The following is a 15,327-nucleotide window of genomic DNA, read 5'->3' as shown; positions in this document are numbered from 1 at the left end:
CATCTGCGGAGTACTTCAACAGAAAATGTTTTCAAAAAGAATTCTTAATTCTAACTAGCAAAATCGAAAGGCAAGAAAATTATGAATGTGGGGCTGATCTTAGGCCCCAAACGACATCGATGTTCGGCCATTAGATGCCTGGAGCATCAAAGCTGTCCCTGTTATGATGCTTGATACTTAACAGAGAAAAGGTCGAGAGGTGAAGCATGAGAAACCTATTCTTTCAATTTTCCAAATACATCAGGGTTAGTTTTTCCACATTATGATTCAATAAGAGGTGGACAGTCATAACATCTAGTTTGCTCATTGCAAATTGAATACATTGCAACAGAGCAAATCTTGGAAAACATAAAAATATGGACCCACAAAAAACTTTGCCAGGGCGCGTCCAGTGCAGTTCATAAACAGGAGAAAATCAACAACTAGGAGTCCAGTAACCATACAACTTCGGCAACAGATTGGGTACCACTTGAACACGAAATCCCTTCATGATTGCTGACACTGAGATGCCTTTAGAGATTTTACGTTCCCCATTAGAAAAAGACTAAGTTAAGGCAATTGCCTGTCACCAAGAAGAAGAGGGATGAATAACCATCACTGACCACCGCCACGAACTTGCAACCGCTTCCTCTCCAGTTCAAGCTTTAAGAGAAAAATCCATACGTAAAGAGGTTTGCACAAGGCATTGCAAGAAAGAAGTGAAAAGCTAGTGCTATCAAAGATTCGTACCACTTTCTTCACCCGGTCATTGGCAGCAGGAGTGCCTCCAGTAACAGATTCTGGTAGATAGGGATTGCTTACACGTACTTCATTCATCACAACAATGACAGACTTGTCCCAACGCACAGGAAGCCTGGGATTGCACTAATTGCCTCAGCCAGAATATCAAAACAATAAAGCAGAGTCTACGAACTAGAAAAATTATACAGCTGAAACAGCAAGAGAAAATGATCCATGCAATAAAAAGTTCGAAAAGATTAAAGCTTATCATGATGCTTTTGTATCTAATTTCTGTTGCATTTGTAATTCTGTATGTGCATGCCTCATAAAATCAGATCAGAAGAGCATACTTGGGTTTATAATCCCAACAGCTGCCCATACTGTTCTCTAATTTTCAGATTCCATAACAGAAGACAAAAGAATGGATGCATTTAGCAACAAATAGTAAAATTGATCATTCGAACCTGTTGAGGATTGTTGGGAGGAGTCCCACATTGGCTAATTAAGGGGATGATCATGAGTTTATAAGTAAGGAATACACCTCCATTGGTATGAGATCTTTTGGGAAACCCAAAAGCATAGTTACGAGAGCTTATGCTCAAAGTAGACAATATCATACCATTGTGGAGGTCCATGGTTCCTAACACGGTATCAGAGTCATGCCCTTAACTTAGCCATGTCAATAGAATCCTCAAGTGTCAAACAAAAGAGTTGTGAGCCTCGAAGGTATAGTCAAAAGTGACTAAGTGTTGAGCAAAAAGTGTATTTTGTTCGAAGGCTCCAGAGAAGGAGTCGAGACTCAATTAAGGGTAGGTTGTTTGAGGGCTCCATATGCCTCAAGGGAGACTCTATGGTGTACTTTGTTCGAGGGGAGGATTGTTGGGAGGAGTCCCACATTAGCTAATTAAGGGGACGATTGTGGGCTTATAAGTAAGGAATACATCTCCATTGGTACGAGGTCTTTTGGAAAAACCAAAAGCAAAGACACGAGAGATTATACTCAAAATAGACAATGTCATACTATTGTAGAGATCCGTGGTTCCTAATAGAACCAAGCCTGGCTTGATATCATTTACATATCATATGGGGTAAATAAAATAATTCTACCATAAGAATGCATAATACTCTCTTGACGAAAAAGTTCTTGATTCCTTCTCAGGCTCAAAAGTATGAAAGCATATACGTTAAAGAAACCTGGCAGTACAGAAAAATTAAGTTCTAAAATTATTAATTAAACTTGAACAAACATGGCCATTTTTGGTTGTACAAAAAACCAAATAAAGAATGACATAAGTTCCAACTTCAAATCGAGGAACTAGCACCAAGCAATAACAACTATGACTTCTGCATTAGGAACAGCAAAAAAAAATAAGTTCCATAGAAGTTGGTACACAATTATACATAAAACTACTCGAGTGGTGCTTCTAAACAACTGCCATGGATTTCAAAAGGTCGTACAAAGATCAAAATCATAAAAAACAAAAGATGTAAGAATTACCATCATTAGTTTAAGGGAACAAAAGTAAAATCAATCTTAATGTTATATCATCCAGAGACATGTTAAAACTTATAAAATAATTTCTTCTAAAATTTCCAACAAATCATGGTTGATAGCACAAGAATTAGTGCTATGACATAGGAGTTCAAGGTCTTAATCATAGCAAGGCCCGAATCATCAAGTTTCAGAGTAATCATGCTGCCCAAGCTGGAAAATAATATTCATATCCAATTGAATCTGAAGGGATGAATCAATTGCATCTTATCCATTGTCAACACGATAGGAAATGCGTGGCACAACAAAGCATCATGGTTCTAATCAAAGCTGTTATCACTAGTGAAGGTTGAAAACCAGGTAGACCATTATACAGACTTCCTATTATCATAAAGATTTCATCAATTTCCGAAAAAGTCACAGATTTCATCAATTAAATCATTTTCAATGTAACTAAGCTTTTAAAAGAATTTCTAGAGAATAACTGCGAGTAAGAAGAGGGAGATGATAAGAACACAAAAGCATTCTTGGCTTCTCTTAATATGGAATCAATACATAGAAATGATCAAAATTAATGGAAAAGTTACATGAGCAAAGAAAACTGATCAAATTGTCACTAATTACCAAAAATGCGTGGATATGAACTAAAAACAGTATAAAAGAAATCTCCTTAAATTTTTAAGTACAATCGAAACAGACTTTCCAAATATTCCAAGGAACGAAATAAAACTAAGCTTACGTTTTAGATAAGGCGTCAAAAATACTCTGGGCCTCGCTGGTCACACCCACTCCTATCCTCTCCGCGTCTGTCTCAGCTTGCCTGCGAAATTCAATACAATCCGAGAAGCAAAAGAGAATGAGAACACATAATTGAATCAGAAACAACTAAAATCACAATAGGCTATTGACTAACCTAATGGCCAGTTCCTCTCGAGCCCGGAGAGTATTGATATCCAAGTAACACTTCTTGAGGTCAATAGGATCTTCACCATGTCCCAAAAATGAAAACTCCTTAATATAATTAGCCTTCAGCAGCCTTATGTTTCTACGAGGTCCTGACTTTGAACCCTCTTGTGGAAACCACAAAATTAAGGATAACATAAAAGAACTAAGGAATTCAAGAAGCAACTGACAACAACTATTACACAAATTGTAGAAACACAGAAAGGATATGAAGGATGAGGATGTTGGAATGTGCATCAAAAGTAATGACTTGTCCTTGGAATTCATCGCCCAAGGTTGTCTTGATGGAGAAGAAGGACCCAACAGTGAAGTCATCTCCATTGCAGCAACCATCCAGTGCCATTCTCGCCTTCTTCCTCGCTTGCAACCGCCCTTCCTCCTATTGAAGGAGTTGGTAACGACTGTAATTATTTTCTAATCCTTATATAAATTAGGGCTTTTCTTCTTCAACATTGTCACATAATTTTAATCTATTGACCTAAATAGCCCGAATTACCATTTCTAATTTCATAAACAAATAATAAACTATTTTTTAAATTCACCACATTTTTCATTTTTAATTATATTCCGAGAATTTTTTTTTTTCATTAATACCTAAAATTTCTTTTTTATTTTCTCGACTCTCTTTTAACTAAATAAAATAAATAACTGTGAGTCTGACGGTTATACATAACAGATCTAAAGTTTATATTAATTTACATTTTATTAACATTTTTAACTATTAAGCCAATTTTAAAATTTTTTTCATTAAAAAGAATAATAAAAATTAGATACGAATCTTTAGAGAAATATAAATAGAATGCCAAGAAAAAATATATATATATATTATTTCATCGTTTTTATTTAATAATAATGAAAATAAATCTAAAATGTTAATTAAATAAGTTAAAACACGATATAATATAAATTAATTCTAAATAAAATAAATGTATATTATATGGTCGTCCCTCGCATTCTATTTATGCGACCAAATAAAATTTGATTAAAGAAAAAGGCATTTGTTAGACACATGTGAATTCTGACATTGTCATTTTAATAAATACAAAAACCAACCCAAAATCATGTGACTGTTACACCAACATTTTCCAATAATAAAGTACACAGACATTATAATTACACATCCCATCCACGTCACCCAAATCTTAAACCATTAAATCCCTATTCTCAACGTTATGGTTTCTTATTGGTTATTAATGGATCCTATAAATAACAATAAGGTTAAATTAATAATAAAACATTAAATTTCTTAATTTGTCCGAATGTTTTATCATTGGTTGACCATAAATACCTAATTTATTTAAATATTTCAAAATTTTTATTAATATCTTCCTCCTTAAAAAATATATATATATATACCATAAAGTAATATTAATATCTTTAACCTTCGTAAAAAATATAATAAATATTTTATAGGAATCCTAAATATAATTGAACTTTAATGCATTATATTTAACTATCAAATGATTGTTCGACATTTGAGGATTTACCGATCTATTGGCATGACTCTGATAACATGTTAGACGAACACGACTCTCCACAATGGTATGATATTGTTCATTTTGAGTATAAGTTTTCATGACTTTACTTTGGGCTTCCCAAAATGCCTCATAGTCATGAAGATAGTATTCTTAATTATAAATCCATAATCATTCTCTAAAGTAACGGAGGCGATGCTTTCATCATCCAATAATAATAATAATAATAATAATTATTATTATTATTTGTATTTTAATCCTCTTGAAACAAAAGGTGTCTGACTTTTATATGGTAATAAAAAGTCATTAGTTAGGCGGTGTGGGACTCCAATATTATAATAATAATTTTCTCAACTTTAACCATTTTAAAATCAACCTTTAAATTTGTCACTTTGACTTATTATTATATTTACATTTTTCTCAAACAAATTAGATGTACGAATTAAAAATGAGTTGGAAAACAAGAAAAGTTGGCTTAGCTTTCTATTGGGTCACAATGCATAATTCCCATCCAGTCCCTCATAAAATGTGCTGTCACCAACTAATGGAGGGCTGTTTCGGGTTTTCATTGTGCACTTAAAACGTGGAGGGGAATATGATTAACTCACAAAAAAGTCCCATCATTTTGCTAGTACAAACCTAAGCTCAAAAAAAGGAAATTATTAGAATATAAAATAAATAAATATTTTTCTAATTTTGTTTCTAGCTTTAATAAATCTTAAAATATTTAAAAATATAATTAAAAAAAGAAAAAGAAAATAAGCATCAATCATCTCGTTTCTCTTTCTATCATTTTAATTAATAAATAAAAGAAAAGCACCTTCCACCAATGAGAAGAAGACACGTATACGTGGGTTTTGGGCCGGAACCAAAACACACGGGTTACAGAGCTCCCACTACCTCAACTCGCCGGCTGAATAAAAAAAGCGTAGAAGGAAACAAAAATGAAAAAGGAAAAAGACGAGAGCTTTTGGTCTCTGTCTCTGCGTTGAAGTTGCAGAGATCAAAAGAAGGTAAGGTCATCAGCAATGGTGTCCATTACCAATCTCTTGAAGGAGCCGAGGCATTCACAGTTCATCAAAAAGCTCGTTCCTTGGACCATTTATGCCCTTCTCCCCATCGCCCTCTTCCGCTTGTATTGTCATCCAATCCATCTCCCAGATTCTCCCATTCATCGGACCCCCCAAATCATAGCTTCTTCTTCTTTGTCGCCTCCTCATTTTTCACCTTCCTCTGTTCATGAAGGTAACAGCAACAGCTCAAGATTGCTTCTTTAATGGTCTTTTATTTCAGGTTTTTTGTTTGGTGAAATGGGTTTCTTTCATTGTGTTCTTCATTTATTTCTTTCTTTCGTTTCCACAGAAGAAGAAGAAGTTAATGCGGTTAATGAAACTCCCTGTGACTACACCGACGGCCAATGGGTCCCCGACAAGCTGGGACCTTTATACAATGGCTCAACCTGCGGCACAATTAAAGACGCCCAAAATTGCATCGTTCATGGCCGCTCTGATTTGGGCTATCTCTATTGGCGATGGAAGCCCCACAAATGTTCTCTCCCAAGGTTCGATCCCAGTAAATTTTTTCACTTCATGACTAACAAACACATCGCCTTCATCGGCGATTCAATGGCGAGGAACCAATTAGAGTCCCTCCTCTGTATTTTAGCCTCTGTTTCCACTCCGGAACTCGTTTACACTTCCGGCGAGGACAACAAATTCCGGCGATGGAATTTCCCATCTCATAATCTCACCGTTTCGGTCTACTGGTCGCCGTTTCTCGTCGACGGAATTGAAAAATCAAACGCCGGCCCTAACCACAATGAACTGTTCTTACATCGCGTAAACGAGAAATGGGCTGTGGATTTGGATGATTTTAACTTAGTAGTGTTCTCAATCGGGCATTGGTATTTACATCCCGCAGTGTATTACGAAGGGGATGATTCTATAATGGGTTGCCATTACTGCCCTAGTTTGAACCACACCGAGATTGGATTCTACGACGCGTTGAGAAAGGGATTGAGGACGACGTTTGAGGCTGTAATCGACAGAAGGGGTTCGTCAAGCAGCAATGAATTGGGTATCTTTTTAGCGACATTTTCGCCGTCGCATTTTGAAGGAGAGTGGGACAAGGCAGGGGCGTGTCCTAAAACGAAGCCGTATAAGGAAAGCGAGAAGAAATTGGAGGGAATGGATGCGGAAATAAGGGCGATTGAAGTGGAGGAGGTGGAAGAAGCGAAGGGCAGAGCGAAGCAGAGTGGGGGGCTGAGAATTGCAGCGTTGGATGTGACGAAACTTTCATTGCTGAGGCCTGATGGGCACCCTGGGCCTTACATGCATCCGTTTCCATACGGCAATGGCGGCGTTGGGGAGCGGGTTCAGAATGATTGCGTTCATTGGTGCCTGCCTGGGCCTGTGGACACTTGGAATGAGATACTCCTGCAGATCATGAACACCTGGGAGCAGCAATCTGGACTGTGAGAGGGTACGCATTCATCATGTTCATCTTAAACTCCTTCCAAAATGTTTGGATTTTGAAGTGTTTTTTTTTTCGTTGTGAATTGATTAGGAAAGTATCGATGGGTTTGCAATTTTTTTGGGAATTTATTTCTATTGTTCTTGCGATTATCTGAAATGGAAATTGATTACATTTAACTGAATTATTTCCAAAATCAAATTTACTTTTTACCCTTTTTTTTAATATATATATATAAATACAATCAAAATTAACCACTTTAATCTTTAAAAAAAAATTCAAATTTTTTCTAATGTAATATTAGAATGGTATTTTTATAGAAGATACTGTAAAATCCGACAATAGATGAGAGGGTATTAATGTAAAATTATGTAACGAAGCCAATCATGTATAATTTTTTATGGAAATTATGGATATTTTATTTTAAAATTTTAATAATAACCTTATATATAAAAAAAAAAACTATATGATAAAATAATCCTAAGTTTTCAATAATTACATTTATACCCTTAATACAAAAGAAGAAAAAATGTTTAAAATAGCTTTATTGTTAGTATATTCTTTCTATTTTTTTTTTTCTGTTCTTTAATATTGATTTAACAATATTGTAGGTTGAGTGTAAATATTACAAAAATAATGATAATAATAATAATAATAAGTTGATAATTTGAGTCATAATTTTAATAATGAGTAGCTAAGATTATCATATTTATAGAGATGAAGAATTGGTTGATTATTTGGAGTTGATTGAAATAATGGAAGTCCAAGTGTAACTATGAGTGATGACGACACAATTAGCGAGGTATGCATTCTATGCCCATCGCCGTCTGGGTTCCCTTTGGATCTACGCCGCCATCGCCTCCTTCCCCGCCATTTCAGACCCATTTCCCCTTTTCCTCTTCAAAACCTCTGAACAATCTCACCTTCAAAACCTCATCGGGGATTTCAGCTATTTTCAGGAATTGGAATCTGGGTCCATCTGGGTTAGGGTTATGAGGGACGATGAACTCGACCCCATTGTTGGGCTGCTCGCTCACTCATTTGCACACTCCATCTTCTGAAGCTATGCTACATGACAGTTAAAAAGGAGGTTCAGCTTCGGAGGTATGTTTCTGCACCCATAATTGTTAATGTTTAATTTGCTTTGATCCTTACCGTTCTGGATTCTGGACTTGTCCCCTGGATTGCATCAAGGGTATAACCAAGTTTTATAACTAGGATTTCAAAACTTGATTCAAATTTCTGCCAACATTCCATGGTTAAGACACTATATAAGATTACCTTCATTGTAGAATGATTCACACACCTCGTTTCAACATGTATTCAATATTAATCTTGTTGATGCTGCAGAGGCGCAACCACTTGATGTGTAAGAAGCTTCCTGCCATCACCGTCACCACAGCCCTTCTGAATCTGAGATACCATTTTCTCTTAAAGAATGAACTTGTGAATGTTATAGACAAATTGTTCCACATTCTGCTGGGGTAGGTAGATATCATCATCATCACATTATGAACTTGTGAATCGTAGGCTTATTCGTCTCTAAGCATTCAGCTTCAAACAGCAAATCTATGTTGCCTGAGATAGTATATGTCCGTAGTTCACCAAATCATTATGGTTTATACATTGGAAGAATATGTGTATCTGATAATCTGATGGAATCATATGACATTGGGAAGGTTCGTACTGTAATCTGTATTGATCTCCAGGACCATTTCGAGATCGAGTGTGTATACGAGCTGAAAACTGCTGTAACAACCAAGTCCACTGCTGGCAAATATTGTCCTCTTTGGGCTTCCCCTCAAGGTTTTTATAACACATATGCTAGGGTTCAATTGTGAGATCCCACATCGATTGGGGAGGAGAATGAAACACCTTTTATAAGGTGTCGAAACCTCTCCCTAGCAGATGCATTTTAAAAGCTTCGAGGGGAAGCCCGAAAGGGAAAGCCCAAAGAGCACAATATCTGTTTGCGGTGGGCTTGGGCCGTTATAAATGGTATCAGATCTAGACATCAAGTGAAGTGCCAACGAGGAGGCTGAGCCCCGAAGGGGTGGGCACAAGGGGGTGTGCCAACAAGGACACTGGACTCTAAAGGGGTGGATTGGAGGGTCCCACATTTATTGGGGAGGAGAATGAAACATCTTTAACGGTGTGAACAAGAGGACAATATTTGGTAGCAGTGGGCTTGGACCATTATAACTACCCCTGCTAAAATAAGGTTGAAGCAGCTGGCTCAATCAAATATCACGATTCATAAGGGTGAGGATTTGCTGAGGATGAAGAATACGACAACGACCACTGAAACTGCAAGTGGGACATGTTCATTGTCATGAAGGTCCATATGGGAGGTTTAATGGACTTCCATACAGTTTGATTATGGATCACTGTCAAACATTTCTGAAATCATTAGTATAACCGAGCAAGCGATGATTTACATTTTAGTCGTGTCTGTTTCACATCACCAATATTGTTACACACATATTTTCTTACGTTTGTGAGCGTTTAGGCCAACAACTTAAATGCATCTTGAGAATTATGGGTGTCGGTGGTCGTCATGAGATTGTAGTTAACAAAGATAAGATCATGAACACCTCCATTCTTTCCTGTCTCGTAGGTCAATGAGTAATTAAATGTGCAGCAAAATGTGGAGGGGAAGCTTGTGGGAAGTAGCTGCTCGCCGAACCGGCCATTAAAGCGGCAGTTGAACTTCTCCTAACCAATTTAAAGCTCTCAGCTGCACCACTACTACATATCCAGGCTTCATCTCTACTTTCAACTCACTGATCTGCACTGCACTGCACTGCACTATGGCTTCTGATGGAACGCTTAACGTCGAGGTCGACGTGAAGTCAATCGCACCCAAGTTCTGGAATTCCATGAGGGACTCAACCATCATCTTCCCCAAGGCCTTCCCCCATGACTACAAAAGCATTGAAGTTCTTGAAGGCGATGGTAAAGCGGTCGGTTCTGTTCGCCTCATTACATACTCTGAGGGTAAACTCAACTCTTTGACATGATTCTGGTTACTTTGTCATACATGGGATCATTCATTTTGTTGTGGAATTTTGTGGATCAGGTTCTTCGCTCGTGAAGGATTCGAAAGAGCGGATCGAGGCCGTGGACGAGGAAGCGATGACGGTTTCTTACAGCGTGATTGAAGGGGATCTTCTGAAGTATTACAAGAGTTTCAAGGGGCACATTGGTGTGATTCCTAAAGAAGATGGGAGTGGAAGTAAAGTGAAATGGAGTTGTGAGTTTGAGAAGGCGAGTGAGGAGGTTCCCGATCCTCATGTCATTAAGGACTTTGTGGTGAAGAATTTCCTGGAACTGGATGACTACGTTCTGCAGCAGCCATAGATACACCAATGACACCTCAGTTATGGAGGCTGTCTCTATAAAGACTATGGAGAATAATGTGGTTCCTATGTATGCGTTTGTTGTGTTTCATGTTCTCTTGTTCTTCCCCTTGTCGGCAGAATGGATTAAATAATTATCTTGTTCTTTCTAACGCAAGACTATTTAGTAAGTAAAGCAGGAATATATATATATATATAAAGTGAGTAGGTCGGGATAGGACGGGGATTTGAGTAGGTTCGGGAGCTCAACTCCTTTACCTGATGCGTTATCCCTTATGACCAGTCGATACTAGATTTTGAGCTTTCAAGCCCGCACATTCTTTGGCTCAAGACAAACTTTTGGCAACCGACCAACCTCCTTGTCTAGTCCAAATAGGCTGCATGATGATGGGTACAACGGTGACGAGGGGTGCTTACCCGTCTCACTCGATCCCCTCAAGTTTTGAATGCTTCAATTATAATAGTGAAAGAAAGAAGTAGGTATTATAAAATTAATATGAAAATTTTCACCTAACCCATTTATTAATGCTACCAATAAATTTCTTGTAAATATTTTTAATGTATGATATTTGTTACTAAAATTGTATCAATCAAATTGGATCGATTTTTGTCACAAAATATATATATATATATATATATATATCAAATATAATATTTGTTACTAAGTTTGTGAGATTATTAAATCAAATATAATACTTATTATTTTACACTAGTCTGTCACAATGGGATTGGTGGGTGAATTGAATATTTCAAACACATGCTTTCAACTTTTGAAAACCCCACTCATCATATCATTCTAACTTTATTTTTAATTTTTATTTGACCCTACAACATTTGATTCGATAATCTAGGTTGATAACTATCGTGAATTAAATTCATCTTGAAATTTTGATTTATTAGAGCTCTATCATGTTTGAAGCTAAAAGTTCGTCTGTCGATGTTTGGATTATATCTAATCCAAATTTTGACCGGTTGGAACTACAGAAAATTAAAAACTCAAACTGTCTCGATGTTAAAGTTTAAGGTTCATCCAAATATTAATTCATAAGAGCTATCACGACTTAAAAACCTAAAATTCATCTCGACTTTTGGACCAAAGTTCGCTCGATCTTTATCAAACACTATCAAAAGCAACTAATCAAAAGAACGAGACGAGATAACAAAAAAAACAATCATCATTTCATTTATACAAAAACACAAAGGATCCCACTCAACACTAGAACAATATATATACAATTCCTCTCAACGCCAAAGATTGAGATTCCATGAAAACAAAAAGCTTCATATGATCAGAATTCATTCCAAAATAACTTCTTCTGATCATATTAGATATTTCATTTTACACTTTTGATTCTTCATCCAGAAGTGGAACTCTAGAAGAAGACAAATCATCGTTGCTTTCATCATCTCTTCCTTGATCTTCATTCATTTGCCCCCACATTACAGTCAAATATCCCATCCCAGCTATGAACGCCGCCATCACACTGCCATCATACCACAAAAAAATTCGAACTTTACCACCAAAAACGACTCCTTCAACCCAATCCAAAAAACCCAAAACAGATCAATTCAAAAGACAAACAATAATTTTACCTTCCGTAGTGGAAAGTATCTCCAAAAAAGGTGGAGCCAAAGAAAGTAGCAAAAAGAATACCAAACGGCTTGAACATGGGCACGTAATATGGCCCTTTCATTTGCATGCACCATATTTGCACTCGATTCCTAATCAAACCGCTAAAAACACCCTGCAAATTTCATCGTATTCAACGCTTTGAAACAATGTATAATACGAGGTGATGATCCAAATTCGTTTTCTTACCGTTGCAATGATTAGAAAGATGTCGAATTTTGATTTGATTATCCATGCATTCAAGTCGTCGACAATAAAGAAAGCCATGGCTGCGGACATTAAACTGCCCACCAAACTATAAAAGGAGGCAACTTTCATCACTTGTGAGTATTGTTTCACCACACCCAACTGACCAAAATCATACACACACAAAAGGGTGTCAAGAAATGCAAAAAAAACATCATGGGTTTGTCATAAAACATTGATATAAACCTGAATGATGTTCCATATTGAGACACATAGAGTGGCAGCTGCTAATAAAAGGCCACCCATGATCCAACGATCTGTGGTTGAAGTGAAGACCAAGAGCTTTTGTTTGAATTGTAAATGTAAAGAAGATGATGGATGCTGACGAACAACGGGGCCTAGGTAAAGCTCCTCGGATGTAGCTCCTATAACTGATATAACTGTGCCAACTACTTTTGTAATGAAACTTGGACTTTTCCAGTTAATTTTTGTTCTCCTGAAATTTAAACCTAGTTAGAAGAACTACTAATCTCCCACTTTCTTGGAAATGTTTCTTCTTGCTTGTCTGATCGTGATCGAGATTGAGATCGAGATCGAGAAAGATAAAACGAGTACCTGAGAAGGATCGAGAGAATGAAAGAAATGGCTGGAAGCATAAGACCCATTACGCATACAACAATTGGAGAGCTGTAGCTTAGGCCCAAAAACGCTAGGTTCTGAGAGACACATATCCTACACCACAATAATAATAAAAAATAAAAATCAAAACTTTATATTCTCACAGTAACACGACAAGGCCTAATCAGTTATATTATTCTACCTCGAGTGATTTCTTGAAATGGGTCGTCGTTAGAATTCAGATCAAGATTCAAAATCTAGATTTGACAAGCTATTTACGTCAGTAGAGATCATTTCGAATCTTTTTAGCATCTTTTGTCTTCATTTACATCTTTTTTAAAAAAGTTTGATAGAGTTCACCCAAACATAGAATTACTCAAAAAGCAAAAGCTTCAACTTTAGAATTCTTACGATACAATTGAACCACCAAAATGAAAAGTGCACGTTGCTTATACATGAATAGTAACTTTTAATTCTTTTTAAGCCCTTCTCGAGGATTCTATCGAGAATCGTTCTCATCTAGAGGTGTTCTTAGTTTATTCATGTATGAGAGGGAGCGAGAAGACAAACCCAATGAAGCCGAGGAGGAAGATTCGGAGGAGAAGAGGAAGGGAAAACAAAGATTGTTGATAATCCGTTCTGCATAATATTAACAAAAAAAAAAAAAGGGTTAATGAAGAAAATTAGAAGAAGAAGGACGAGGAATTGGTCGGAGTGGGATTAAAACCTGTCGTTGAGGTGAAAAAGGAAGGAGTAAGGAAGAAGAAGGAAGGAAGCAACAGCGTTTGTGTAGACAACAAAAACAAACGTGTTGGTTCCATAAGTAATGGCTGTCTTAGCCAAGATAGTTAGTCCAATGGTGCAGCCTTCCAAGCTGACCATCGCCAAAAAGGGAACCACTCCCCATAGCAAAGCTCCACTCCTAAGCTCCATGGCTGTCTGTCCCTCATTCAAATTGGGAAACGCACAAACTGGGTGGCTCTTATTTAAGCTCCCAAAATGGAGTTTTTATTAGTTCATAAATGATGGAAAACGAAAAGGCAACCTTTCAAGACACCCTGCAGCTACTTGAGACAGGGAAGTAGCGACTCGAATTTTGGGGTGACGTGGGAAAAAAGCTGACTAGATATCTCCATAAAATTATAAGGACTAGACGTCAAGGGGTCATCATAAGCCTTTCTTTTGATTGTGAAAATAAAAGAGGAAGCCGACGATTCAGCTTCGGTCATTGGGGTACAGCCTAATGTTTGCGTGGCCGACATTCGGAGTGGCCCCACTCCTTAACTTAATAAAATCTCCTCATTGGTCCATGCCAATTACGTCATCCTTGATATTAACACCTTCATTCTCCTTCAACATTTTGATTTGCTCCTCGACTTAATTTTACTCCAATCATTTATTATTATTATTATTATTATTAGATAATTATTATAATTTTTTAAGGGTATTAAAAAAAAACACTGTAACTCAACCTAACTCATCTCGGGTATGATATAAGAAATTGAATTAATCTAAATTTATTATTAATTTAAAAAATTGGTTAGGACACAAATATATATATATATATTATTATTTATTCTTCCCTTACTCTTTTTGAGTCGTAAATTTTAATTTGAAAATAAATAAATGTATTTTACGTTATATTTTACTTTTATTAAAAATAAAATTTTTAATAAATAACTTGGACCATCAGATCAACTTAACGTTTATGGTTTAACCAAAATTTTTGGGTTGAAAATTTTATAACTTCGAGTTAGATCTAACGTCACCTAACCCACACTAACCTACAAACATCCCTACTAATTATCAAATTATTATTCTTATTCTTATTCTTCTTATTATTATTATCGGTCAAAAATCACATATTTCAAAGAAAACTTATTTCTAATGGTTTTTTTTTTTTTTTTTTTAATTTAAAATCATATAAGTTTAGAACAATACATATGTTTTTCAATTCATTAATTGCATTTGAAAATACTATTTTTTTAAAACAATCTTTCAAACAAAAACCAACTTAGGGTTAAAATTGGAGCGTTTTGTAAGTTATTAAGAATGAAAATTTAAGGTAAAAATTGATATAACTTATCATTCATTGATAAGAATTGTTTTTTTTTTCATTTATGACGTGGAACCCACTAAAATTAAAAATATTTAAAAAAAACAAAAAACTATAAAATTAAAACCTATATAAACTAAAAATTAAAAGTTTGAATTCTTATAGAATAATATGACGATTAGAATGCACGAGTATCTCTCTAAATCCTTAGATGTTTGGTCAAATTATAATGTTTCGTTTTTTCTTTTTTATATCTAATGGTATAAAACTATCGGCCATATTATACTCACCGCCTTTTAGAATAATTTCTTCGGGCCTTCGAATTAAAAAATATATAAATAAAAAAAAAAAAAAAA

The 15,327-nt window shown here is 35.9% G+C and overlaps 4 protein-coding genes across 9 annotated transcripts; 2 read left to right on the top strand and 2 right to left on the bottom strand.

The window, feature by feature from the left end:
• Positions 1–200: 200 nt before the first annotated feature.
• LOC111447405 (protein LSM12 homolog A) lies at positions 201–3,602 on the bottom strand. The gene is made up of 5 exons (XM_023086558.1): positions 3,386–3,602; positions 3,126–3,285; positions 2,952–3,032; positions 730–853; positions 201–642 (listed from the first exon to the last, which is right to left on the bottom strand). Exons 1-5 carry the CDS (start codon positions 3,516–3,518, stop codon positions 595–597), a joined length of 546 nt encoding a protein of 181 aa, XP_022942326.1. The 5' UTR covers positions 3,519–3,602; the 3' UTR covers positions 201–594.
• Positions 3,603–5,570: 1,968 nt separating this feature from the next.
• On the top strand, positions 5,571–9,842 carry LOC111447404 (protein ALTERED XYLOGLUCAN 4). Of its 6 annotated transcripts, none has more exons than XR_002711265.1 (4): positions 5,571–5,895; positions 6,013–7,131; positions 8,082–8,226; positions 9,740–9,826. XR_002711265.1 is itself a non-coding variant. In XM_023086557.1 (3 exons), exons 1-2 carry the CDS (start codon positions 5,679–5,681, stop codon positions 7,125–7,127), a joined length of 1,332 nt encoding a protein of 443 aa, XP_022942325.1. In that variant the 5' UTR covers positions 5,571–5,678; the 3' UTR covers positions 7,128–7,131; positions 9,740–9,842. The 6 variants fall into 6 exon arrangements, 2 of the variants coding, with proteins under 2 accessions (XP_022942325.1, XP_022942323.1); XR_002711262.1 differs by having other exon boundaries at positions 7,838–8,226; XR_002711264.1 differs by lacking the exon at positions 9,740–9,826 and adding an exon at positions 8,832–9,014 and having other exon boundaries at positions 7,838–8,226.
• Positions 9,843–9,859: 17 nt separating this feature from the next.
• Positions 9,860–10,633, top strand: LOC111447406 (MLP-like protein 423). Its single transcript, XM_023086559.1, has 2 exons — positions 9,860–10,119; positions 10,202–10,633. Exons 1-2 carry the CDS (start codon positions 9,933–9,935, stop codon positions 10,480–10,482), a joined length of 468 nt encoding a protein of 155 aa, XP_022942327.1. The 5' UTR covers positions 9,860–9,932; the 3' UTR covers positions 10,483–10,633.
• Positions 10,634–11,647: 1,014 nt separating this feature from the next.
• LOC111447017 (WAT1-related protein At1g70260-like) lies at positions 11,648–13,896 on the bottom strand. Its single transcript, XM_023085973.1, has 7 exons — positions 13,643–13,896; positions 13,486–13,554; positions 12,913–13,029; positions 12,544–12,793; positions 12,301–12,459; positions 12,075–12,226; positions 11,648–11,965 (listed from the first exon to the last, which is right to left on the bottom strand). Exons 1-7 carry the CDS (start codon positions 13,846–13,848, stop codon positions 11,821–11,823), a joined length of 1,098 nt encoding a protein of 365 aa, XP_022941741.1. The 5' UTR covers positions 13,849–13,896; the 3' UTR covers positions 11,648–11,820.
• Between the last annotated feature and the right edge of the window lie 1,431 nt (positions 13,897–15,327).

The sequence above is a fragment of the Cucurbita moschata genome, unplaced genomic scaffold, assembly GCF_002738365.1.
Source record: "Cucurbita moschata cultivar Rifu unplaced genomic scaffold, Cmos_1.0 Cmo_Scf00009, whole genome shotgun sequence".
Classification (NCBI taxonomy): Eukaryota; Viridiplantae; Streptophyta; class Magnoliopsida; order Cucurbitales; family Cucurbitaceae; genus Cucurbita; species Cucurbita moschata.
This window is presented reverse-complemented; position numbering and strand designations above follow the sequence as displayed.

Excerpts from the sequence above, each read along its gene's own strand:
- LOC111447405 (XM_023086558.1), bottom strand. The coding sequence starts at position 3,518 with ATGGCACTGGATGGTTGCTGCAATGGAGATGACTTCACTGTTGGGTCC. Across the intron at positions 3,033-3,125 it reads CGAGAGGAACTGGCCATTAG|GCAAGCTGAGACAGACGCGG; the intron begins GTTAGTCAATAG and ends TGAATTTCGCAG. Across the intron at positions 643-729 it reads ATGACCGGGTGAAGAAAGTG|CTTGAACTGGAGAGGAAGCG; the intron begins GTACGAATCTTT and ends TTTCTCTTAAAG.
- LOC111447404 (XM_023086557.1), top strand. The coding sequence starts at position 5,679 with ATGGTGTCCATTACCAATCTCTTGAAGGAGCCGAGGCATTCACAGTTC. Across the intron at positions 5,896-6,012 it reads ACCTTCCTCTGTTCATGAAG|AAGAAGAAGAAGTTAATGCG; the intron begins GTAACAGCAACA and ends TCGTTTCCACAG.
- LOC111447406 (XM_023086559.1), top strand. The coding sequence starts at position 9,933 with ATGGCTTCTGATGGAACGCTTAACGTCGAGGTCGACGTGAAGTCAATC. Across the intron at positions 10,120-10,201 it reads CCTCATTACATACTCTGAGG|GTTCTTCGCTCGTGAAGGAT; the intron begins GTAAACTCAACT and ends TTTGTGGATCAG.
- LOC111447017 (XM_023085973.1), bottom strand. The coding sequence starts at position 13,848 with ATGGAGCTTAGGAGTGGAGCTTTGCTATGGGGAGTGGTTCCCTTTTTG. Across the intron at positions 12,794-12,912 it reads ATTCTCTCGATCCTTCTCAG|GAGAACAAAAATTAACTGGA; the intron begins GTACTCGTTTTA and ends TTTAAATTTCAG. Across the intron at positions 12,227-12,300 it reads TCTTTCTAATCATTGCAACG|GGTGTTTTTAGCGGTTTGAT; the intron begins GTAAGAAAACGA and ends TGAAATTTGCAG.